Raw genomic sequence first — 24,176 nt, 5'->3', positions numbered from 1 at the left:
AATCCGTCTCACAGGGCGGATGGTTAGATTGCTAGCTCACCTTCCTTCATAACTTCCTTTATTTATATAAATAAAATAGCTTGTCATCAAATAATTTCATATACTTCACTGCCTAGCTTCATGCATACCGTCATATCATCAAGCAGTCAGTACGCATCACGTTGTTTGATGGGAAGTTATTCCAAATAACTGAATCAAAAGTCGTAAAATTCAGACGTCTCACCTTTATCGAATGCAGCCTAAATCTGTGCCCAATTGCTGTTGATAGAAAATCGCATGAGTCGCTTAAGGAAAATGCACATTTACAAACTGCGCCAATTGTTAATATAGTTGTTTTAACATAAGAAATTGTTGTGAAGTTTTTAGGATTTTTGATGAGATTAGTAAAATAGTCTGGAAAAAATAAATTGTTCTTTTGGGCTTCTTTCATTTATAGCTTCAAAGACACAAGTTTAACAGAACAGCTTTGTGGTCTGCTAAAGAGTGTGCAGGGACAAGTAAAAGTGAAGAATCTTATTCCCTCACACGGGCGTGAACGCCTACAAGATGAAAAGTAGCCCCAGCGTAGAATTAAAACGAGATGGGAGGCAAAAATAATGGCGTACAATGTGTCAGTGTTGGACTCTTATCTGTCAAGGTCGTCATTCTAGCTACACAGAGAGAGTTCTCATGTAAGTTAGGCGAAAGGGTCTTTGTTAAAAATAAAATCAAGTGGTCAATGAACAATAAAATGTTATACAAATACTTCCATTACAAAAATGAAAATTGTTTCTATGTCGCTTTGGTTAAAAATGGACAATTGGGGTATGCTTCCAATAAAGTTCTTCAAAGATTCATAAAAAGGCAACATTGTGGTAAAAAAAACGCACATATGACGAAATTTGGATCTTTTGGCACATTTTGCCTTGAAACACACAAGTAAGCAAATGACTAAAGATGCTTTTTAATATTTTAATTAAAAATGGCCTTGTTCAAATGGCATCTTACTAAAATCTCTTATACATAGGAATCCAAAAGCCCAAACAAACTGAATTATATATGCATTTATTTATATATGCAATCTAAACTTTCAGTTACAGGTGTAAACACATATTTTCCCTATAAACATGTATTTAAACAAAAACACATATAGAAGAAGGAACCTTTGGATTTTTTTTTTTTTTCCAAGACACAAAATCAAGTCACATTGTCACCACCACAAAAAAAAGAAAACACCCTACCAAATGTATCAATTGACTTTGTAATCATGCGACAAAGGCAGCTGTGATGAAAACAAGACCACTTAACGAATGTTGCGGGTCTACTTTTGCAGCCAGGACCTAAAGCAGTGCATGTGTGCGTCCAGGCAGGTACACTTGGAGCTACCGTATGACCAAAAAAAAAAAAAAAAATCCCTTCTCATATGTCAACATGTTCTTCCCCTCCCTTCCATCTAAAGCTCCCTGTGAGCTACTCATCAAGTTCGCACTATAGTCAAGGTTATTTACAGATGCTCAGGAAACCCCCCACCCCCCAAAAACAACAGGTGACATCAAGTATCTGTGACTGTACAAGCTCAAAGCGTGCATCAGAGGCGATTGCCATCACTGGATCAGCTTGTTTACTGACGTGTCTTTTTTTTTTTTTGCAGTCTGTTTTAACTGAGAGCTTTTGTGAATTAAGTACATAAGGTGACTGCACTCAAGAGACTGCATTGAAGAAACAAGGCACAAAGCGATTGCAAAACAACTAGAACATGAACCTGTAACGACGACAACTGCGCACCGAGGAGTGACATTTGGCTTTCTAGTTCCTTCGGTTTCGAGGAATCAAACATACCCACGAGTATGCATCCAGTCTGTGTGACAAGCGCAGCAATGGGAAATACGTCACATTTTCTTTACATTCTACAATAGACTGCAGATTGTCAATTCAGACATACAATGGAACCTCCAATATCCCAAAAGTCGAGTTCAATTGGCATTTTTGCATTTTTTTTTTTTTACCTGGGTCACCACCCCAGAATCGACCCATAGCAATGGATTAATTCAACGTCATTCCAGTTAATAAAGAATCATCCATATCAAAAGTCTTGACTGAAAACATAACAAAATTTGATAGGCTGCTATTTAGGCAAAAAGCACATACTTTGAAGTATGTAGTTATTTCGTTTATTCAATAATTTAATTAGTAATTATTCGTTATATTGATGAAAATAAAAAGGATTCGGGGCATTTCCACAATTTTCTTACTGTACATCCAGCAATTTCCTGTAAAGCTTTCCATGCAACAAACACCTCACTTTAATAACCTATGGTCAATTTATAGTCTTAAATGAAATTAACATACATGTTACTGACATGTGAGAGGAAGCCCGAGCAGCCTGAAAAAAAATATCAATACACCATATAGGGAGAACATGCAGATGTGATAACAGTGATGTTCAAACTACAATATTTGAAGAAAAAAAAATCAACCATTAATAATTCTGCCAGTGCCTGTGAATTAACACTCCCACCCCATTCATTCAAATCAACTACAACTTGCAAACTCCACCCAGGAAGATTGGAGCCGATCTAAGTTTGAACGTTTTTAACTTCTTTTCAAGCTTGAAATATCACCTGGACAGTTACTAGTTTCTATTGTCACCCATATAAGGCATCCATATCTTTGGAGGTTCCACTGTATATTAGTATCTAGTCACTGAAAAGCATCTCCATTTTTTACTGTTTTATGGTTGGTTAAATTGTTGCATTTCCCACTGGTGATGCATTCAAGTACACTATACAAAATTGTAATTTTCATATATGCATTGCACTGATGTTAATTAGTCTCCCGGTGCACATCCTCTGTGGTTCTTTGGCATGATGAGCGTGTTTATTGACTCCTATGAAGTCCAGGATGTCATGAAAGAAAACATATTAAAAAAAACATCCAAAAACAAAAAATGATGAAGATGATCATTGGCATAGCAGTCCCAGTTTTGCATACATGCTATTTTCCCCATCATCACAAGTTCAACAGTCCTTAAGGGGGGGAGGGGGAGTGGTAAGGGTCTTCAAGGCTGCTCTTGAAGGTGAGTCTATGTATATTTAAAAAAAAAAAAAAAAAAAAATTAAAAGCTCATTTTCTGCCCGGCAACAAGTCCAAGGATGGAAATCACAATGAAAGCATGCAAGCTCAGGTTCTATTCATGCTGCTGTTTTTTCCACTTTTTGTTCTTTTCCTTTTGGATTATTACAAATTAAGACCTTTTTTCCATGGTTGTCTTCTTTTGAAATTGCATTAGGTTTTGTGGACTTTTCTCTCTGCTTCACAGTAAGCTGTGGAGACGACGCAGCAGTGCTTCAGGGTTGCTTGCTTAATAATCGGGACTGCAGTTCACAGTTTGGTTTACAACAGCAGCATGTTGGAGACTCCACACATTTTTTTTTCTTTTTTGGTGTTGTTGTATTCCTGTGGTTGCATTTGGTAGAGCCACTTATGTTTTTTTTTCCCTCTTCAGGCTCTGCGCTCCACCGGCTGTTGCAGACACACTTCACTTCCCGCCGACACGATGGGGAGTCTGTTGTCCATGTGGTAGCTGATCAGGTGACTCACGCTTTCAAACCGATGGTCTTTCGTACGAACCTGTGAACACAAAACATATGTTAGGAAATATAAATACATCATACCCTTGCATATTTTAGAGTGATTTTCTCATGTTGTGTTCTGGCTGGAAATGACATCAAAACACAGAATGTGTACATTGACCCATTCAAATCTTAAGACCTATTTTTGCGTTTTTTTTTATTTTAGGAGTCTAGACATTGAATCCCAGATACTAACATTTTTATACATTTTTTTCCCACAGGGATCATTGGCAGTGGCTTGCCAGGTGTTGCAAAGCCTCCACCTGGCAAAAAGTTATTGGGCCCAACAGCAGTTCAGTGCCAGTTTACTGCAATTATCTTTATTGCCAATACACTGCTCCAACGCACAGCACAACTTAGGCCTCAGGGTAATGAGCATCATAAGGTTTGACTTTAAGCCTGACAAGTAACACTTTCTTTGAAACCTCAAAAGAGAGCATTCCAGTGATGCTATCATTGTATAATTAAAAAAAAAAAAAAAATCAATTATCCTATTGATGAATGCATCAATAATCAGATACCCACCACCTTCTTTAAGTAATTTGAATGGGTGTTGTTTTTCTTTTCTTCTTTTTTTTTTTAATAATCTACCAAAGTTGAATGTGAGTTGTATAGAGTGGATATAATTACTCATCATGTATTATCTTCTCAGCAAATGAATTTCTAGACACCAACTAAATGTGCCCATGCTAACCGGTTTGCAATTACGTTTAGCATTAGCGTTGTAGTGATTACCATTTAAGGTCAACAAACACTAACTAACATTTACAGTAGTTTGCAAACACATAATGTTAGGGTAGACATTACACATGTAAGTGTCCCTAAAGCCACTCACAGACAATGCTTGAACATTCTTTCATGAGTAAACTTCAGAGTGGAGTTATTTACGAACTGGATTAACTGCAACACTATGTACATCTACAAGAAAGTTCCATATACAATCAGTTCTTTAAAGCTCAGGTGACACACCCGACTTGGTCTACTTTCCCACAGAAATGTATGCAACTCACCACTCCTTCCGGGTCGACGAGTAGCAGGTGTTTGGGCTGCCCGCCCTGCTGCCCCGTGAGCACATACTGCCCTGGTGTGGTTCCTGATTCGCGCACCAGAAAGTCTCCGTCACGGTCCAGCAGCCTCTCTGCCTCCCTGCGACTTAAGCTGCCATGGAACCAGGTCTCGCACTGTAGCTGCTCTACTAGAGGGGGCGCTGCCGTCATGGAGCCCCCTAGGGCATCATCAAAGGGCTCTTTAAAAAGACAGACAGATGGAGTTATACTTGTATTACAGGGACAAGATGTATTGATTTATTTATTATGTTTTTATGTATTTTTTGGACTCATGTACAAAACATTAGATGGTGTCTAATGTGAAAAGCTTAGGCTGAAAGCCAGAGATATTACATAAAATGGATTGTAAGAGACAAAGGCCCCTTGATACTTTCATCTTCCTGCAGGCCTACCAATAACATGCACACACACGTGCAGGAATACTGGTTCTTATTGCACGGGTTATTGATTAACCACTTTTATTTCCTCAAGGTAAAAATGTAACTACAGCTGCCAGTTCATGCACTACACATGTTTGTCCATACTTATTTAATACTCTAGGTACATACTAAAAAGAAGTTGGCAGTAGTTAATGGAGGCTTCAGGGTGAAAATAAACAAAAAGGAAATTAAGTAGGCAGTAAAGTGTGAATGTTAATACCGTATAAGAATAATGTATAAATAACAAAAGCTACTTATAATCATTAGGGTTGTAGCTGTTCTAGAGCAGATCCCCTTAAGCATGATACACCTTAGACTGCTTTGGACTTGCCAGCCAATTGCAGGGCACGTGTGGGCAAACAACTATTATTCACACTCAAGGTCAATTTGTTATTGGAATGTAGGAGGCAGCTGGGCCGGGGAAAAAAAAATCCTACGCAAGTATGGGAAGAACATGCAAACACAAATGAGGAAAAAAATGAGTGCTACATACACTGTTATGGTAGAGCAGAATATGTGAGATGTGCATCCGAACCTAATTTATCATTCATCTAATTCCCATTTGCAAACCGGTGACCAATAGTATAGTTACACGTTAATCTTATTTAAAAACATATCCACTTTACTAAGGGGATTCACACAAGTGCTCTGGTTCGAGTCATAGTAACTCACTCATGTCAAAAGCATCTCTGTGATTGTTCCCATTTGCGGCGACTGGTGGGCGGGGCTTATCCACATTGACGTAAGAAGGGTCATCAAAGATCTCTCGTCCTCCTTCCTTGGCACCTACTCAAAGCAAGCACGAAATTTATGTCACGATATGCATATTTAATCTTTGGCGCTTCATTCTGCACCTGAATGATAACCTTGCCGCATCCCATCTGCTGCCTGGAGGGCAAACGGAGCTCACCTGGCAGAGGCGGCAGAGGCTGCTTGTGAATGTCATTCTGACCAGGCTGGCCATAAGGCTGCAAAAACATACACATCAGAAATGATTTATACACATGTAGAATTCTATGTTCGCCTTTGGTCAGTTAAGCAGATTAAGCAGTCAATTGCTGATAATAAACAGAGTCCCTGCTACGCTTGCCTTACAATTGATTTCGCTCTTATCTCTTAAACGCAGAACCGCCAGCATCTGTGTTTTATACGAGAGCAATACATGCACACATAACTCTTGGTTGTCTCACCAGCGTGGCTCCTGGACGTGGTCTCATGTCAACTAAACCACCAGGGGGAGGCTGTTTACCGGGAAAGTTATTATAGTATGGGACGTCAGGCAGGAGGGCGGCCTCGTCGTCTTCTTCCTCCCATGCAGAGCCATCAAACGGAGCCATTCTGATGTAGAAAGTGGTGCAAAACGCACAAATTGAGATTCCATTTAAACTGTAGTCCGTCTAACGGATCCATGTGTGAGTACCTGTCATGAGGCGTGACTAATTTGGGCGGGTTTTTTAAGTACTGTTTGAAACGCAGTTCAAAGGCCTGCCCGATGGTGCTGATGACTTCTTGGGCTAAACCCTCAGAGCATTCAAGAATGTGGCATGCTGCAAGACAGGAAGATGATAAATGCCAGAAAGAAGAGATATGCATCGCTAAGGCTCTGACTACCTGTGGGTCCCATAACTAGGCCTTTGCCAAATTCACCAGAATAAAACAGGTGGAAGGTTGTGTTCCCCTACATGTTTGGTTTGTCAAAGTAACATGAACATACTGTAAAATTCCTATGTGCCTCAAAACCAGCAATGCTCAGAAAAAATCAGGTTCAATGCGAGGACCAGCTCCCTCAACAGAAACTCAGCAATGTAATGTAGGTCCCCAGGAGCCTATTCTTGCTTCATTTTTTATTATACAGGCTATATTCCAAACAACTGTACTAATATTACGTATGTGACATTCTTTTGTGAAAACACCCCAAGGCTCAAAAATGACTGAACACCTTTCCTAATGAATCTTAGAGGGTGAGCCAGTGTCATGCAAAAAAAGTCACTCTTTACCCCTCCCTACTCTATAACTGAACCTTTAAACAATCATTGCCAGCCCAGTTAAAATAGATTCTAGCCTTATATGGGGGTCAATGACAATTAAAATGTTAACAAATTCAATTCCACACCAGAAAAATGAATCTTTGATTTCAATTTCCATCAATGGCAATGAATGAGTTCAATAGTGACTCAATTACAATGCATGACACATAAAGGTTAAATCCAACTTTATGCCGATCTGATTGGCCTAATCGTAATCGGTCGATGTTTTGTATTTTATACAGAATCAGCGATCAGCTGTCATGTCATAATTTGCCGGACGATCAGTGATGTTATTTATTGGTTCCACATATTATATGTTGCACAAATGTTTTGAGGGGAAGCATTATGTCTTTATTTGGACTAGTATAATTTGTAGCATCTGTTTCATATTACAGTATTTACTTGGTGCAGTAAATTAAATTAACCCATTAAAACCCACTGACATATTTTTATGTTTTGTAAGAGTCCAGATATTTAATCCCAGGTACTTCTTGTTTTTCCAAGTGTTTGGCTAAAGTAACGTCAGAAAAATACCTGGTCCTAAAGTAGATAAATTAAGTACAAAAGAAACAGAAAGTAATTACCAAAAGGAATTGATAATTGTAGTACTTAATAAGCTAAAGTAATCAAACAGATCAGAGTAATGAAGAAGAAAATGTCTTTGGGAATGAACTAGTTAATTATAATATAACAACTAAATTTAATTGCCATGAGTTATTGTTAATGTCCAGCCATTTCTTAATTGATTAATGGGTTGCAAGGTGCCCCAGAGACTCACCTATCTGTATAAGAACAATTAAAAAGTCAATTTCCCATATGTCTCAGATGAAATATATCTGTGATTCTGATACAAGACTTGAAGTGATAGAATGGCAATGTCACTGCTTTTGCTCACCTCTCTGGTTGACTGGGTCTTTGGCCACATATGCTACGTACTCAGCCGTGTCCTGAGGGAGAAAGTGCGAGACGGTTAGGGGAAGGCAAGGGGGAGGTGGGGGATCAATATAGGAAGAAAAAGAAGTACAGTGCAGGTTTTTGACACAAAGGCTGACAAGAATAAAGACCAAGTTGCAGCCTTTTCCATTTGTACAGGAGTTAGGACAACAGAACACAGAGCTAGCTAAAAGAGAGATAAGCGGGAGTCATAATAAGATCAAGCGTGGAAGAGAAGGAGACCGGCAAGGCAGCAGTGGAGTGAGTGGCAATAGTTGAAATAGAAGATGACAGAAAGAAGCAGGAAGGACGGATATGCAAGCCAGTTGGAGGAAGAAAGGAAAAAAAAAGGCCAGAGAGAGATGTGAGCTCAGACAGGGGGCTCGGGTGACTCACTGGGTCTCCTCCAGAGGCAAAGGAGATGGACTGCATGTGATGATTGGCGATTATCTGTGGAGGGGAAAAAAGGGAAGAGGAGGAGGAGACATGGATGAAGTGAAGGACGGGAGCAGAGAGCGTGTGGATGATGAGACAAATGTGGAGTCCGTACTGGCAGGAGTGCTTTGTTTTTCTGTCACGTGAGGGCCATAAGTTATTAAGGGCAACGTGTGGTACATCGTTTCAACAGTTTCCAACAAAAGTGCAGGACCGATCAATAACAACTTTAACACTTGACCATGTTTGGCCAGAGGCTAATTCTGCAAATGCCTGCTTGTTTGTGTTCAAAAGAACATACTGCACCACTATCTACCAACACTTCATCTGTAAACAGGAATAATTAAAGTAGTTGCACAGTGTTCATGGGAATTCATGGAAGTGGAAATAGTCATTCAGTAGAACAACTGTCAGAATAGTCTACTTGGAAAAAAATAAGTCTTATAGTATAATTACTGTTTCAACAAGCACATGTATTAAACATTAAGAGGCACTGTGCTTCCCTTGCATTCACACAAATGCTTCCTGCACAGCAAATGAGGTAAGACCCTCTGCTTGCATTGATTCTTTTTCCCATAATAGGCTTGAATTACATTTTGTTACAACTGAAAAAGGGAACATGCATTTTTTTCAGGCTGGGAAATAAAACTGACGAAAATACAATTGACATTACAGTACGCCAGAAGCTAATGTACGAACCTCTAACCCTAAGCCTAACACTCTAACCCTAACCATAAACCCCAAACGGCTAACCTAACCTCTAACCCTAATCCTCTAACCGTAACCCCTAAACCGTAAATCCTAACCCCTAACACTAATTTCTAACCCTCCAACCCTAACCCCCCTTACCCTCAATACATTATTGACCCTTTGCCAATAAGTATATAATAATATCTTCAGATCAACAATATTTAATCACGTAAAAGCTTTGTTTAGCTATCCTCTAAAGGCTGATCTCATGTGCCCACGCATTCTGTGGTTTCCCCATGGACACCTACATCTATCAATAATTCTAACCCCTACCCCAACCTCTAACTCTAACCCTATTTTACAAGGGGGAGGGTTCAGACCCAAAATCCTAACCTTAACCCACACACCCTAACCCCCCTATCCCTACACCTGACTGTAACCCCTAAACCCTAACCTCTAACTCTTAGCCTATGCCTAACCTCTAACCCTAAGCATCTAAACCCCAGACCTAACCCTAACCCTTTTTGCAGAGTGCTTTTACTCTTACCTAACCCCTAAACCCTAACCTCCAACCCCAACCCTATTAACCTTATCCCTGACCCTAAACCTAACTATTACATTTATATAGTATCATAAATGTACCACACAGTTAACTCATGTTTCACCATGATGACAGTTTGGGACAAATTAGTTCACTTTACATGTTTTGAACTACAATGCAAACTCAATGCCCTGCTAGCGAACATCATATGACCAAACTCAGCAAACAGGAGAGCAGAGGGTGGCCCTGAGCAACTGTGATGTCATTTTCAGTCAAAAGCAAGTGGCAAAACGACTACCCCTGATATCAGGATGCAGAGTTTAGACTAGTTGGGCTGCATAGAACATATTACTGCAAAGTAAATTATGGGCTTGACTTCCCCTTTCATTGCTGTGTTCAGCTTTTAGTGCATTGTATGAGCAGTCTTGAGCTCATTTTTTTAATTTTACGCACAGAGCCCTTGACTAAGGAAGCTCACCCACGTTACATCCCACGTGTCGGCGTTCCACTCTAGAGTTTGACCTGAAGATGTTAAATGTTGCCACTGTGCTATAATTTGCATGCTATCTCTCAAGTTATGAAAACCCTGTTTATCCTTTGCGCTCACAACACCCACTCGATGGAGGCTGGAGTGAAACGTGTGAACTCGAATATTATCACTACAATGTTACATATTGGCTCTTTTAGTGTCTTTGATACGACTGCTTTAATATGGGATTACTGCCATGTGTGCAGTCGTGGTCACTGCCAGCTAGAGATTCTGTCCCACCTGTTTGCAGTCAGATGCCAGCAGGTTGAGGCTGCTGGTGGAGATGGTGAGGCTGATTGTCATGCCAGCAAACTGCAGGTTGCTCTTGCCCAGAATAGATGTGAGGCAGCGAGAGGACGGCTGTGAAAGAGAGGAAACAGGAAATAAACAAACAAGCTGTTGATCAACAGTTCTCAAATGTGGGTACATGAAGGTACTGTGGATGGTAGCTGAGATATTTACAGGGGTTCGGCAGATACCAGCAAATATAACATAAATTTTAATAATACCATGAGATAAACAGTATATGTTTATTTTCAAATTAAGAGCAGGGTAAATGGAACACAAAGTAATTAGAAGATGAACTTAATTATTGCTAAAATGTGTTAGTGACTCCTTTGCAAAACATATCTCCACTGAATCTTTTTCAAATTGATTATCCTATCAATGATTCCATCGAATAATTGTCCAACCCCATTTGTTTTAAATGAGTTGAGCATGAGTTATTTATTTATTTATTTATTTTTGTCGGTTGAACAGTTAAAGTGGGTTGATATAACTAATCATTATTCACTATCTTCTATAAAAATTATTAATTTTTTAGACACCAACAAAATTTGCCAAAGTACTGAAAAAAGGCTGAGAACCACTGCTGTTGAGTATTGGTCAACATCCTTTTTAAACACTGATTATTAAAAAAAAAAAACACAAACTGAAAATACAAATATGCTCCTTTTAAATAGTGTAATTAATCTATGCGAAGGCACTGATCACATTAATGATTTATCATTATCAAGAAAAATATGCAGCACTTTATTTCTACATTTCCCTTGCACTAACAAACGATTCCTTCTTCAACATTCCTAGAAAGCCACAATGTCCAATCACCAATAAGCTATTTCGAGAACAGGCCAGCGAGTGACTCATGTGGTTCTGGGATGATGTGCTGCTCACGGGCACCATTTGGTGACCCCCTGGTTAAGAGGTTTAAAAAAAAAAAAATCAGGACCTTGATAAGAGTCTCGGCATGTGTGGAAGTGCTCATGACTGGGGTGGGGGTGTGAGGGAACAGCTGCAATTGTGAAAGCAAATCTGTCTGCTCGGCAAGGCCAACTGCGGCTCATGAGGAGCAGACAGGACTATCCAAAAAGGCTGGGCCAAGAACATCACACACACACACATGCACTCACACAAAGAACACCAGCACTATTGTGCCAGTCTGTTCCTGAAAAGAATTTTGGGAAGCACTCACATGCCTGGCTAGAATAACCAGACATTACAATAATTAGAGGGAGCTTTTAGGTTAACTATATTGTATAATTGTGCCGGCTATGCCGTGCTACTTGCAAAACATTCCTTTGTAAACAACAGCGCTATGGAACAAGGCCAATGAATATAGCCACCTGTCTGTTTTTAGTTTTACAAGCATACTGAGCACAGCCCGGCTGTTTGAGTTCATCTTTAGTTCTCGTGACATGGGCTACATACGGTCGAATTTACAAAAAGATTCCTCAAAAGTAAAACAAAAGTTAATTCACGTAAGCTGTCAGAAAATCCGGGGGGGTGAAGGCACGCACACAGAGCATGACCAAAAGCTATGTGTCATGAGGTGTGTCAGGTTTTGTATCTAGTTTTTCATGAGTGGCGGGTGTCAATGTAATGGTCAATAAAAAATGCTGTGTCGTATTGCATTAGCTTTCACAACAAAAAATGTTGCTGTGTAGGAAGCGAAATCCTAATGGAGTAAATACATTTGATTTAAACTGTTTGTGTACAATTATACGAAACTATATTTGTAATTATCTGTGCTCACAAAGTGAAGACCGGCAAGTCGCTGTCAACAAAATCAGTCAATGAGTGGGGCGATTATGGGCATCCTCTGTTCTTTATCCCCAGCCGTTTCCTCTCTTGTAGTAAGTAACACATGAAGGAAGTAACACATGTTTTATTATAGTGATAGTTGTGGGCCTATACTAGTAGTGGGAATTTGAGTTAGTTTTTACTTGTTTCATTTAGGGCTGTCACTATCGAATTTTTTTGAATTTTTAAAATTTGAACAGATTATTGTAATGATCACTCATCAATTAATCGGAAAAAGTAATATAAAGTGTGCTACAAAACAATTTTTCCCCTTTTACAGCTTATCAATCAAATATTCATGTTGAGTTGGTATTAGTTAGTGATTAATAAAGCAACTACGGAACAATACCAAACAAGAGGGATTGATGTTGTACTCAAACTCATTTACAGAGTCCTGCAGTTATGGTATTCTGATGTAAAAACAAAAAAGCAAATGTTAAACAAAAAAATTTTTATTTTTCATGCATGACTAAAAAAAAAAAAAATTGACTGTTGAAAATGCTGACAGAGAATTTCAATGTAAAACATGGCCCCAAACGATTCTTAAAATAGTTGTCACTCTTTTTGTTCATTGATTAGTTGATTTTGAGAGCTTTAGTTTTATTACATAGTGGCCAACTTTATCTGTTGTTAACGCTAATACATATTTTATGATAGAGCAAGTTTTTTTCTGGTCCTAATAAATTCGGTTTATTCAATGGGACTATCTTGAAAGTCGCATTGTGTTGGACTTTGGAGGTCCCACTGCATAACCTATGACTCCGAATGGCGAGCCACTCTTGTAATGAAAGTGCGCAATTGATATATACTACTAGCCGCAGTCGTGTGCAATCAACCTAAATCCAGACGCATGTGTGATCCAGACAAAGTGTGCGACTGAATAGCCGACTGACCACAGAGTGGACAATCAAGCTAAATCTAGCTCTTATCCAGAAAGGCCTTTACCACTGCTGCCCACTTAAGCGCTATAAATAAATAATGTCCCGTATGGGTGTGTGTACAGACAGCGTGTACGTTGTGTACCTTTCTTCTTCGTTGGGCTCCTTTGGCTCCCGGCACAGCCTCGCACACCACCGAGATGGCCTCCCTGAAAGATTTACAGCAAGCAAACATGGTGGAGCATATCATTACTGCTGACACCTTTCTGGACTGGCTTGTTGTGTTGTGTGGTTCAAAAGACTAAAAGGGTATTGTCGCTGGTGAGGTGTACTCGCCCCGCACCACAGACACAAACATTGCGACGGAAACCAGAAGGAAACCACTGGAATGCCCCAACATTCTAATTTAAAGGGGGTCAAGAAAGCAGCAGACATGTAGACGCACATCATGCAAATACAGACAGTCAGAATCCAACAGCAGGGAAATAGGACAGACTAGGAAGCAAACACAGAAATGTGTCTAGCAAAGTAATTAACGATACCAAAATAAAAACACAATTGAAAAAAATATTCTTAGCAAAATTAGGACTGTGGTTAATAGTTACTTTAATATAAATTAATTTACTGAATAATCAATGAGGTGGATAAAAATGTTTTTTTAATTTCAATCATTTAATATTTTTCCAAAATCTGAGAAAATTTGAAAATCTGAGAGAAGGAAATTAAGTTAAACTACTGTAGATTCCAAAACAATGAGGTGATTATAAAAATATTTTTGATGAACTTGATAATTGATTAGTAGTCGAATAATTGATAAATCCTTGCAGTTCCTAATGAAACATGTTGAAAACTGAAATGCTATTTTAAGAGACAACCTAATTCAAACTACATCATATTTTTGATATACACAAGCTATAATTATGGGAATTCTTTATAAATTAATTTCAGAAATGAACACTGAACTATATGGAGTAATATATATGGAGTAATATATTTTATATATTACTAAATGACCTTTATTGAATTTATTCAAAATTTTGCATTCGCCACTCAAATAAAAAGACTAAAATTAGTACAAAACCAATAAAAAGTCAATAAAAGCAGCTAAAATGAAACTTTTTCAAAAGAATATTAATTAATGAAAAGTAGTAAGCTTGCACTACAAATGAATTAAAACTGAATTTAACAAGATTAAATGATGAAAATTCAAAACAATTGTAAGGTCAAGTCATATTTTGACCATATAACCACACCTGAGGAATGCAGCACTTGAACCAGCAAACAGCGTGTGAGCTCACCTTGTGACCTGAGTTCTAGTGTTGAAGTCCAGCGCTCGCATGGATTGTAACACCTCCACGCAACCCATGTACTGAACAGGAAATAGGAAGTAAACATCATAACATGAGCACTAGAGAAAGAATGTAAGCTTTTCCTGTTGACTTAACTATTTGAAAGCCTGTCAACCTATTTTAATAGTTGACTACCCGATTTGGTTGACTTTTTATCCCTCGCTCTAAACTCCATTGACTGCGAAAGTGAACCAAGCGGAATGTATGGAGAGTATTTACAATGTACAGTGGCAGTCAAATGTTCCGTCACACTTGCTCATCCGGTTGAATGAGTAGGCACATCCAAACTTTTGACTGCAACTGCATGGAAACACCATAAGCTGCTACTGTAAAGCAGGCCAAAGGTGACAGGTTAGGATGTCATTCACATACCCGTACGGAGTAGGAGACCCCGGTGGTGCTGACCACATTGTCGGAGTGCAGCCAACCCCGGGTGGGCTTGTTGACGAAGGAGCCATGCCGCGTCCACTCATCTCCTCCGAGTTGAGCACCTTCAACCCGTGCCCTCCTGGACGCTCCTCCCAGCCGGTTCATGTCCTGTAAGGGGGGTCGGGGATGGGGAAACGGAGCAGTTAAAGGAGGGAGTGGGTGATGTAGCGGAGGGGAGGAGCTGGAGCTGCTCCCATCGTCCCCGGGGGATTCCGCAGGTGCCCGGGGCTGCGACGGCCTGCTGGAGGCCTTAAGTCCAGGGAGTAGAGTGGCAGAGACACCCAGTCGCAAGGAGCCCATCCTTGGGAAGAAGGAGCAGAGGGTGGTGGGGCTGTTCTCGGGTGGCCGGGGAGAAGAGGGGGGCAAGATGGGGGTGAGGGAAGAGGAGGACAGAGAGGAAGGTAAGCCAGGAGACGGCGTGAGAGGGGTGGCAGGACTGGAAGGGGGAAAGGGCGACGGATTGGAGTTGGTCTCATCAGTCGAGCTGAGTGATTCACTTCGAAAGTGGGTGTACTTTCTTTTAGGGACAAGCTCCATACTGGTTCTCCAATCTCAGTTTTTATGTCTGCACAAGTCCACACGGGCTCGCTAATGATTTGTATCAAGGTCTTTTTGTTTCTGAAGTCAGAGTTTCTCTCTTAAGGATGCACAGCCGGTCTCCCTCGGACTTGGAGGGGCATCCCTCTGTCCGGTTGTCAGTCCTCCAGAGTCCAAAGCTGACTGTTTTAAAAATGGCTTCATCCACAATCAAAGCAATGTTCAAAAAGCCTTTTAGGAAAAGAGTGGCATTCCAGATGATGGGTGCATACAAATGGAGACAGTTGCTTTGGAGCGTCTCAGAGCGCGACATGTTGACATCAGTTCACTTCTTAAATCAGAGTTCATTGTGTAATCAGCTCCTGACCATAAAAATCATCTTCCTCCAGCAAACAGGCAACGATTTTTTTTTCAAACTTTATGGTCTTTTAGTCCAGCTGTCAGCAGCACCAAAGAAAATCAACACAAATGATTGTCTCTCGATACCCCTTGCATACTATATGTGTGTGTGTGTGTGTGTGTGTGTGTGTGTGCGTATGTATGTGAGACAGATCAGTCCAGCTTGACACCAGCCAATAAAAACCCTATTAGCAGCCAGCGAGGGGAAGCGCAAGGGGGTCGTGCGCACTAACAAGGAGACGACACAAACACATTTTCAATTGGTCAATAGCCTACAACACACCTGCAACCTCAAACAGCTAAAGAAGAGAAAGCAAATTTACAAAAATTGGCGAGTGTCCAATTACCGGTAGACGCACTCTTCTTATTTAAACTCACTAAAACCATGTACAGCCTCTCCTTCTTCCTCCAATGATTTGGCGTCCGCCCTGACCACCTGCAACGTCAATCGGCTAAAGGAAAGAAAGCAAGCTTACAAATAAATAGCTAGTGTCCAATTCTTGGCAGAAGCACCCTTGTTATTAAAGCCGACTAATATCTATTCCCTCTCCTTCTTCCTCCAGACGATTTGGTGTCCGCCCTGACTGGCCCTGGCTGCCTCCCTAACCGTGTTGTCGTCCTCCCTCTTCTTCCAGATGACTTCTGGCACTGCCTCCTTCCCTTTCTCGGCACTCCTGTCTCTCTTCTCCCTCTCTCCTCGCCTCTCCTGGAAGTCCTCTCTCTTCCTCCACACGATGTACTCAGCCAGCCTCTGCCTCTCCAGCGCCTCCGCCCTCTCCCGCGCCACCACTTCCTCTCGCCTCTTCCAGATAATCTCCCCCTCGCCCCCTCCCGCGGCTGCTTGCCCGTTCTCCAGGCTGTCCCGTTAACAGTGCCTCCTGTTTAGAAAAAAAAGTGTTAACCGTCAGCTCTTGCCTCCCTCCCCTTGACAGAAGGGACGGCTAGGGACTAGACATGCCCACCTACTTAGACACCAGAGAAATAAGAAAACGGAATTAAGACTGGGCTAGCGTGGGCCCGTTCCTGACTGAAGTTCCTGATATGGCTAAAACAGGTGAGGCCGTCGTAGTTTGAAATCGGTCACCTCCAGAGCACCATTTGAAATGTGGTTACATATCTGACATATCACTGCAGTAGCACGGTGGTGATGTAACACTCCAGAATGCAGGTCATTGGCTAATAAAGGCCAACGGGTTTGTTGTGATAGTAATAAGACCTGATTTGCAATACACAATTAAACTCTAACTCTGCCGACCTCCTCTATGCATAGCCACACTAACCTTACGTCAAGCCCGGTGCCCAGATCGTAGTCAGTTACCTGAGAGAAGAGCAGTAATGTAGGCCTTATTTATCTAGAGATGAAGCTTTTCAAGCTGTAGACTATTGTACGGATGTATTGTACCACCTTATAATCTGCATAGTCCAACCTGAAAGGCAAACAACAGTCTGTTAACACTAACAGTTTCCCACAAACCGAAGTTCCGCAAAGAAAACAGTCAAACAGGCAACACCTCCGCCTCAGCGTGGCTCAGGCACTAAACTAAGTCGCAATCTCTTGACCTTTACTCCCTCTGGGGAGATCGGCACACACCTGACCGAGATAACACCTGCATGATTTGGCACCAATATCGATGTGACACAAAGACAAAAAGAAGACACTTCAAACCACAGCTGAAGTCCCACGCACCAGCTTTACAGTGGGCGCACAACAAAGTCGCCCACATCCAGTCTAGCACCACAGAAGGGTTGTCTAGCGCGGCTCGCTAGTCATCCATCTGGTCGTGGATTAGAAGCACCGTCGAGGATCCGCTCGTGGTCGAGCAGTGTGAGACAGAAGTTGTTTAAGAAATATGGCTGGAAAAGTCACCCTGCATTCGGGCCAAATAAAACAGTCTGACAAGCCCAAATTAAAAATGGATTGTTCTTTAAAAAAAAAAAATACAAAAGATTCAACCTGTAATTACTTCTTTAACTGCCTTGCCAGTAAAAATGTATCTTTGGCGGCGATAGCCGTCGATGGCAGTGAGAGTTAAACTAGCACAATGGAACTGTTCAAAGAGTAGTGTTAAAAGGACAGGTGAAGTCAGAGGAGATAACCCGCTACACATGAGGGGAAATCTTGAGTCACTTGCAAGTTTACAATAGCAGAACCTGACACAAACATTATAATAATGAGTAATTAGCCGTGTCAAGGCTAGGCAGCCATGCACAGCAAAACGTCCACGTGGAATGAGTTTGTTAATCTAAATGATCCCACGGTTCCTCCGAACGACACATCAGTTTGTCCGAAGGCGATTTTGGGTCGCTGCAGTTGATTAAAGGTGAGCTCAGGACAAAGAAAGCGGCTGAGGCTCTCCATAGGGTGAACACAGAATGGGGAGGGGGGAGACAGGTGACCTGAAACAACCCTGATTCTCTTAGACGAGTGAGCGCAGCACAGACGGGGATCGTCTAGAGCGTGAAAACAAAAGGCAGTCAATGTTTTGACAGATTTTTCTAAAAACTGTACACGGTCGCAAATTCAAACAGACTGCATCATTGCAACCGAATGGGTATAAATACAGAATGGAGAAGCACCAGTTTGAAACAAGTCATACAAACACAAAAAAACTTTACATTTTACTCCGTCTGTAGCTGCAACCCATTGCCATGGCAACAGACGATTAAAAGAGATGCCTGTTGAGGAGGTTTGCTGAGTATGTCCTGATAACGGCAGTAAAAGAGTTGTCAGACAAAGAGCGCTGTTGAATCTCACAAGGACAGCTAAGCATAATGTTGACCACTCCGCGTTATTATTTCTTTGTCTCGCCTAACAAGAGGATCAAACTCCCCCTTGAAAGATCAATAGCTTTCAGGAAATGATCAAAGTTGGAGCGGCGTCGCGCCGGCTATAAAAGCCAATCAATGCTGACATGACATGTTGGCGGCATGCGACTGGCTCCAACTAGGACATGTCTGGCAAGAAAAAGAGTAAAACAAACACGGTTGACATTTAGAAAACTTGCATAAAAACAACCTGACTGTTCAAAGACAAAGATCGGAAGCAATAACACTAGCACATCAAAAGGTCAACATAAAAAAGTACTAAAGTGAGTCAAATCAGTTTTCTGTACAAATAGTTTCATATTTGGTTTAAAAAGCAGTGGTCCATATTCACATGACAGAAATGTTAGCCGCTCATCCGTCCTCTCCTTCCGCTCAGTCCTTCCACTCCCTAAAAAGATAGAAAAACCTCTCAGCTGAACCACGTTTTCGCTGGATTCATTCACAAAGTCACCATCGGCTACACGTCTCCATCTTTCCTCCCCTGTGGACTCTCCTCTCCTCTTCTTCTTCTCTCCCCTCCTCTCACTCACTCACTTGGGGCGGATGGTGGAATGGCAGCGCTGCCAGGGCGGACAATGCCACTACTTCATTGTGCTCCTCTTCTCCCCCTTCACTTCCACTCCGTCTGTCCTCCCCCTCCCTCCCGTCTGGGCGGGTGACGCTGCCTTTCATGCCCTTACCCTCTCTCAGCATCACTCTCTCTCGCTCTGTAACACACATACAGTACCCCTCCTTTCCTCTCATCCTGTTTCTTCCCCCTCCCCCCAGCTCCCGCAACCTCAGTTTAGCTGTGTACATGTGTACGCACAGCAGGATGCTCCTCTCGCACATTAGCGCTCCGTGGGGAGATCAAGATGTGGAATAAGTGAAGAAATAAGGGATGGAATGGAGGGATGGGGGGTCCGACTGTCCAAAGCTCCTCCTTTACTCATGTTTGGTAGTTTGGTAACCCGAGAAGCCGAGGGCGAAAGAAAAGACAGAGACAGGTCGGTGACGGTTCACCCTTCCTTGTAAGCTAGCGACACTGTGCGTTAGGGCTAGTCTCTCAGGAGAGCAGCAGCAGAGATTGGCGTTCAAGCGTGAGAAGGCAGTGTGGCGGAAAGCAGGGAAGTCACCCAAAGTGATCCACAGGAGTCCTCAAATGACACTAAAGGCACTGCAGTACCACTACACTACCAGCGTGGTGTCTAGCGAATGGATATATTTAGTGTGTCAGAAAAGTTACAGGACTGAGGTCAAAAAAGGTTGATTCCAAACACAGACTATGAGATTTCACCTTTTTAAGTGTTTTGGTAATCTGATTTAATAATAATAAAAAAAATAATTATTATTAATAATATTAATACAGCATTGTTTTAAAATAACCGGTCACAACCAGATATGAGAATTAGCGTGACTCCAATTGCCAAAATAAATGAAAAATCAAGCCCAATTTTTAATATAACTTTATCTTGAAATTGCAGTTCACAACCAGCTACGAGGGTTAGCGTGTCTAAAACCGGCAAAATAATTACGTTAAACTTGACCCCAAGGCTAGCATGGTTAGATAGAATAGCTGACATCAGCTTATTTTGCTCGATGTTACTTCATACACTGAAAAAAAAGAAAACATGAGCCTAACTTAAACATATTAAACCATCACAGACAAGATTCAGGCTTTGATCAATCTAAAAAGATTCAATAACAACAACAAATAACTGCTGCAAATAATTGATGTAGCACTATTGAATATTTTTCATTTTTGGACAAATAAGTATTTTCCTGTGGTACAACTATTTTATTTAAATTTGTATTTTTTCATGTATACTAATTTACTTCAAAAAAATTATGTTTAAAGGAAATGTATTAGAATATTGTGTTGTAGACTCTAACTTTCTAGATTCAGTGCCCATCTAAACAACAAAGTAACATTTTCATTAGGATTTACTCTGAATCTTTTACTGACTTTTGTGGGTAAATTTAATTTTAAATTTTAACATCGACTTTTGAAGAGTAAAACATACAAAAATAAGTGATGCAGAGTCTAACCATTTTAATCATTTTGAAATTGAAATTACAATACTGTGAAACCAAAATATATTTTTTTTTCAATGTTATCATAATTTCAGACCAAGATACCAGCCCATGCCAAGTTGTGGCTACTTCACTCCCGCAATGCGCCTGCTCACACTGCCCTGAGCATCTGTCACTTCCTAGCAGTGCTAATGTCAAAGCAATCTGCCAACTCACCTGACCTGGCTTTATATGAGTTTTGTCCTCATTTTCAAATTATACATTTGTCCTGTGTCACCTGTCCTGGAATTTTTCTGACACCTCATTAAATCGCCTTACAGGCACTCAGTGATGTGATTGGTGGCCCATTTAGTGATTGGGAAACTTCCACGTGCAAACTCCCACCATACCTGTTAATTGTCAAACACGTGACACACTGTGGCTAAGGGTTGACAAAAGCCAACAATGACATATCGTAAAACAAAGTGTAGGACAGTGTTTATGGATGTAGATGCCCATTTTTCATCTCCTGGGAAAGCCTTTTCAGTTCATTTTAAATGTACTTCATAAAGTAAAAGGTCAGGCACGGCCACACTTTTTTTATTTCAGACTTTCAGTGAAATTAAATACCAAAAAGTTAGCGATCAAAATGAATGATAACCACTTTTAAATCATCAGATTCCTGTTTAAATCGTGGTGACATTGGCACTATCTACGAGGCTAATTAGATTCTTCGGCTTTCATCATGCAGCCCTTTTATTAGATTCATTTATCATATTTGAAAGTGATTAAGTGCAGTAGGGTTCACTTAAACCCTTACAACGCTAACTACTTTGACGACTATACACGTCAGAGGTGTAACAAAGGAGTCTTGGGGCCTAGTTGGAAAAAAAATTACATTATGAAAAACAAAAAAAAAACTAATTTAATAAGAAATAAAACAGAATGTAACAAGATTAAAGTAAGATAAGTGAGAACAATTATTTGACAAGGCACTATAATCATAAATTTACATAAACATTTTCTGTAAAAATTGCAATCCTACATGAAAACCCAATACACAACAAAGTGAGACTGGTAACTGGTCCCAAAACAAGAATTATGCTTTTTTGTCTCATACTTAATTATAAAATCACATTTATTCTTTTTAAAAATGTTAAGAATTCCTTGTAATATTCCAACATTATTCTTAGAAAATGTTCATTCTTTTCTAATGAGCATAGATGTTCATTACCCCTTTTTTCAGTACGATACCAGTGTGAGAATTCACTCTACTCCTAAAAGGTTTTGAGTATACTGGGGATATTAGTTTTGAGTTATTAAAAATTTGAACTTTCGTTCGGATTTGTGCAAAAAACAACCTCCTTGTATAGTAAGTAGTCTTTCCTTTCCAAGCAGTCAAAAAGTTTACATTGTAATCAAAGTGTAAGAAAAACTAGGAGCGTAGTAGATGATGTTGCTAAGAGGGTTTATTTCTCAAGCATAATTTTTATTTTGTAATATTCAGACTTTGTAAAATTGCCATTAAATCTTCATGACAATCTTCCACGTCATGCATATCCTTGAACTTTCCCCGTGGCCCGTACTGGTTCGTGTTCAGGTGACATTTCTGTTAGATATTTGCCAACGGCATGTCATGCCAACCCTTTTTGCCACAGTGCCCCTTTGTGTTTATGATTGTGTGTGCCTTACCACATATTCCATTGGCTGCCTGTGAGTCTGTCACCTTAAAAACACCAAAGTGCATATGAGCAAGAGACAGACACAAACAGACAGGTTACAGAGCCAGTCAAAGCGCGTGCGCTGCCGCCGCCGCCGCCGCTGTTGCTGCCCCATGTGTGACTTCTTGCCTCCCTGCATGCTTTGGAACTGCAGAGAAGGCCGTGATGGGAAGCAGATCATGCACAGAGATGTCATGTTAAGCAGCGAAAGCACAACATTGAGTGGAAGAGGGTAAACCAGCAAGGCGAAGCTGAAGAGCGAGGAAGAGAGGCAATAATCCAGTGAGCATGTCGGGACACAGGCTCTGGAATGATGGGAATTAACTGAAAGGAGCGCATGTGTAGGATGCTTGTGTTTCGGCATGCCCGGCGACACGCTGGCTCCGATGGGCAGCTGCAGCTGGGCAGCATAAGATCAAAAAGTTGTCAACAGCAATGCATACCATGTAGATTTTTACACAATCAGGATTTTGGAGCTGATCACTGATCACGATATTTTTAAATGACGATCACCGATCACAGACACAATCAGAAGATGGACTAAACTATTCAACATGATTAGACGGCTTGTTTTTTTTGACTGTACAGTCAACGGCTTGTTTTTTTTTTGACTGTACAGTCGACCCCTGTACAGACGTTGTGCAAAGAATTGACCTGGATGTCACAACTGTGCAACCTAAAGTTACAGTTTGTTTTAAAAAAAAAAAAAAAAACTAACATAAATTATTCATAGATGACTTAAATATGACAGCCATTCAAACAGTAGTGAAATAAATACATATAACAAGAATTAATGCCCTTATAACTTCATTAATTGCGCCATGCATTCTGTGAAACAATATGTTGACAGTTGACCCCTGCTGCCTCAAGGCTGGCTCCACATATGATTGACATTTAATATGAAATGCATGGTGAGGAAAGACATGTTGTCAAAATTTGTCAGAAATGTTTTAAGTAATCGGCTGATTAATGGAAGATCAGTATTTTTTTTCTGCCAAAACTCAGCATTTGTATCGCCCCCCCCCCCAAAAAAAAAAAATCGATATCAATCAGCCCCTAATTATGACTTATGACCAATTATTATGACTAATTATGACCAATCAGTGATTTTGCATATAATGCGAAATATCTGATGATCTGCTGTAATCTAATTACAAGTAGGCCACATAATAATGGTACGCCTGATATAGTCAATTGGTATGAACTTTTAAAAAAGTCTGCACATTTTAGTTCTTGTTAGACATTATTGATATAGGCATTTAAACATATAAATGATGTCCCGCACAAAATTGTCCAATTTCTTGACTGTACTGCATATTATAAACTTATAAAATTATATACACTGCAGGACAAAGCATTGTAAAGCATATCATTTTGCCTCTAACTTACGTTTGTAAACGTTAAGGGACCAAAAACTAAGTTAGGCTTTTCATTACTTTTCTTAAAAAAAAATCCTTATCAGTCATTGTCAAGTCCTCTTTACAAATTTATTTCTCTCAGTATTTCCAATTTAAAGTTCAAACTGTGGATTTCCTTTTCCTTGGACAAGAAATTTTTACAGATTTAATTACCATTTCGAGTTTTCGTTATATAATAGCTGTGTTGTTATTTTTAGTTTTTTTTTTTCCTTCTTTTGGATTTGATTTGAGTACAATTATGTTAACGAGAAACGATTAGATTAGGCAACCGGCTATTCGGCAAGAGAGTCCCGTCT

General features: G+C 40.4%; 1 protein-coding gene across 3 annotated transcripts; it reads right to left on the bottom strand.

Annotated features, from left to right (window-relative positions):
* Positions 1–1,028: 1,028 nt before the first annotated feature.
* Positions 1,029–19,317, bottom strand: LOC148426494 (SHC-transforming protein 1-like). Of its 3 annotated transcripts, XM_088410503.1 has the most exons (12): positions 14,931–19,305; positions 14,508–14,578; positions 13,355–13,418; positions 10,493–10,612; positions 8,454–8,507; positions 8,020–8,071; positions 6,518–6,644; positions 6,288–6,435; positions 6,008–6,065; positions 5,770–5,883; positions 4,622–4,857; positions 1,029–3,609 (listed from the first exon to the last, which is right to left on the bottom strand). In XM_088410503.1, the coding sequence occupies exons 1-12, from the start codon at positions 15,522–15,524 to the stop codon at positions 3,481–3,483; spliced, it is 1,767 nt and encodes a 588-aa protein (XP_088266629.1). In that variant the 5' UTR covers positions 15,525–19,305; the 3' UTR covers positions 1,029–3,480. The 3 variants fall into 3 exon arrangements, with proteins under 3 accessions (XP_088266629.1, XP_088266630.1, XP_088266631.1); XM_088410504.1 differs by lacking the exon at positions 8,454–8,507; XM_088410505.1 differs by lacking the exon at positions 1,029–3,609 and having other exon boundaries at positions 4,708–4,857; positions 5,952–6,065; positions 14,931–19,317.
* Positions 19,318–24,176: the final 4,859 nt, after the last annotated feature.

This window comes from Hippichthys cyanospilos, chromosome 3 (assembly GCF_059441005.1).
Source record: "Hippichthys cyanospilos isolate Australia breed blue-spotted pipefish chromosome 3, RoL_Hcya_1.0, whole genome shotgun sequence".
Lineage (NCBI taxonomy): Eukaryota > Metazoa > Chordata > Actinopteri > Syngnathiformes > Syngnathidae > Hippichthys > Hippichthys cyanospilos.
Note: the sequence above shows the minus strand (reverse complement) of the source record. Positions and strands in the feature narration are given on the sequence as shown.

Bases quoted from the DNA above. Each gene is read 5' to 3' on its own strand.
- LOC148426494 (XM_088410503.1), bottom strand. From the start codon at position 15,524: ATGGAGCTTGTCCCTAAAAGAAAGTACACCCACTTTCGAAGTGAATCA. The intron at 10,613-13,354 runs GTACACAACGTA...TCTCTTTCACAG, and splicing joins GAGCCCAACGAAGAAGAAAG to CCGTCCTCTCGCTGCCTCAC. The intron at 6,066-6,287 runs GTGAGACAACCA...ATGTTTTTGCAG, and splicing joins CACGTCCAGGAGCCACGCTG to CCTTATGGCCAGCCTGGTCA.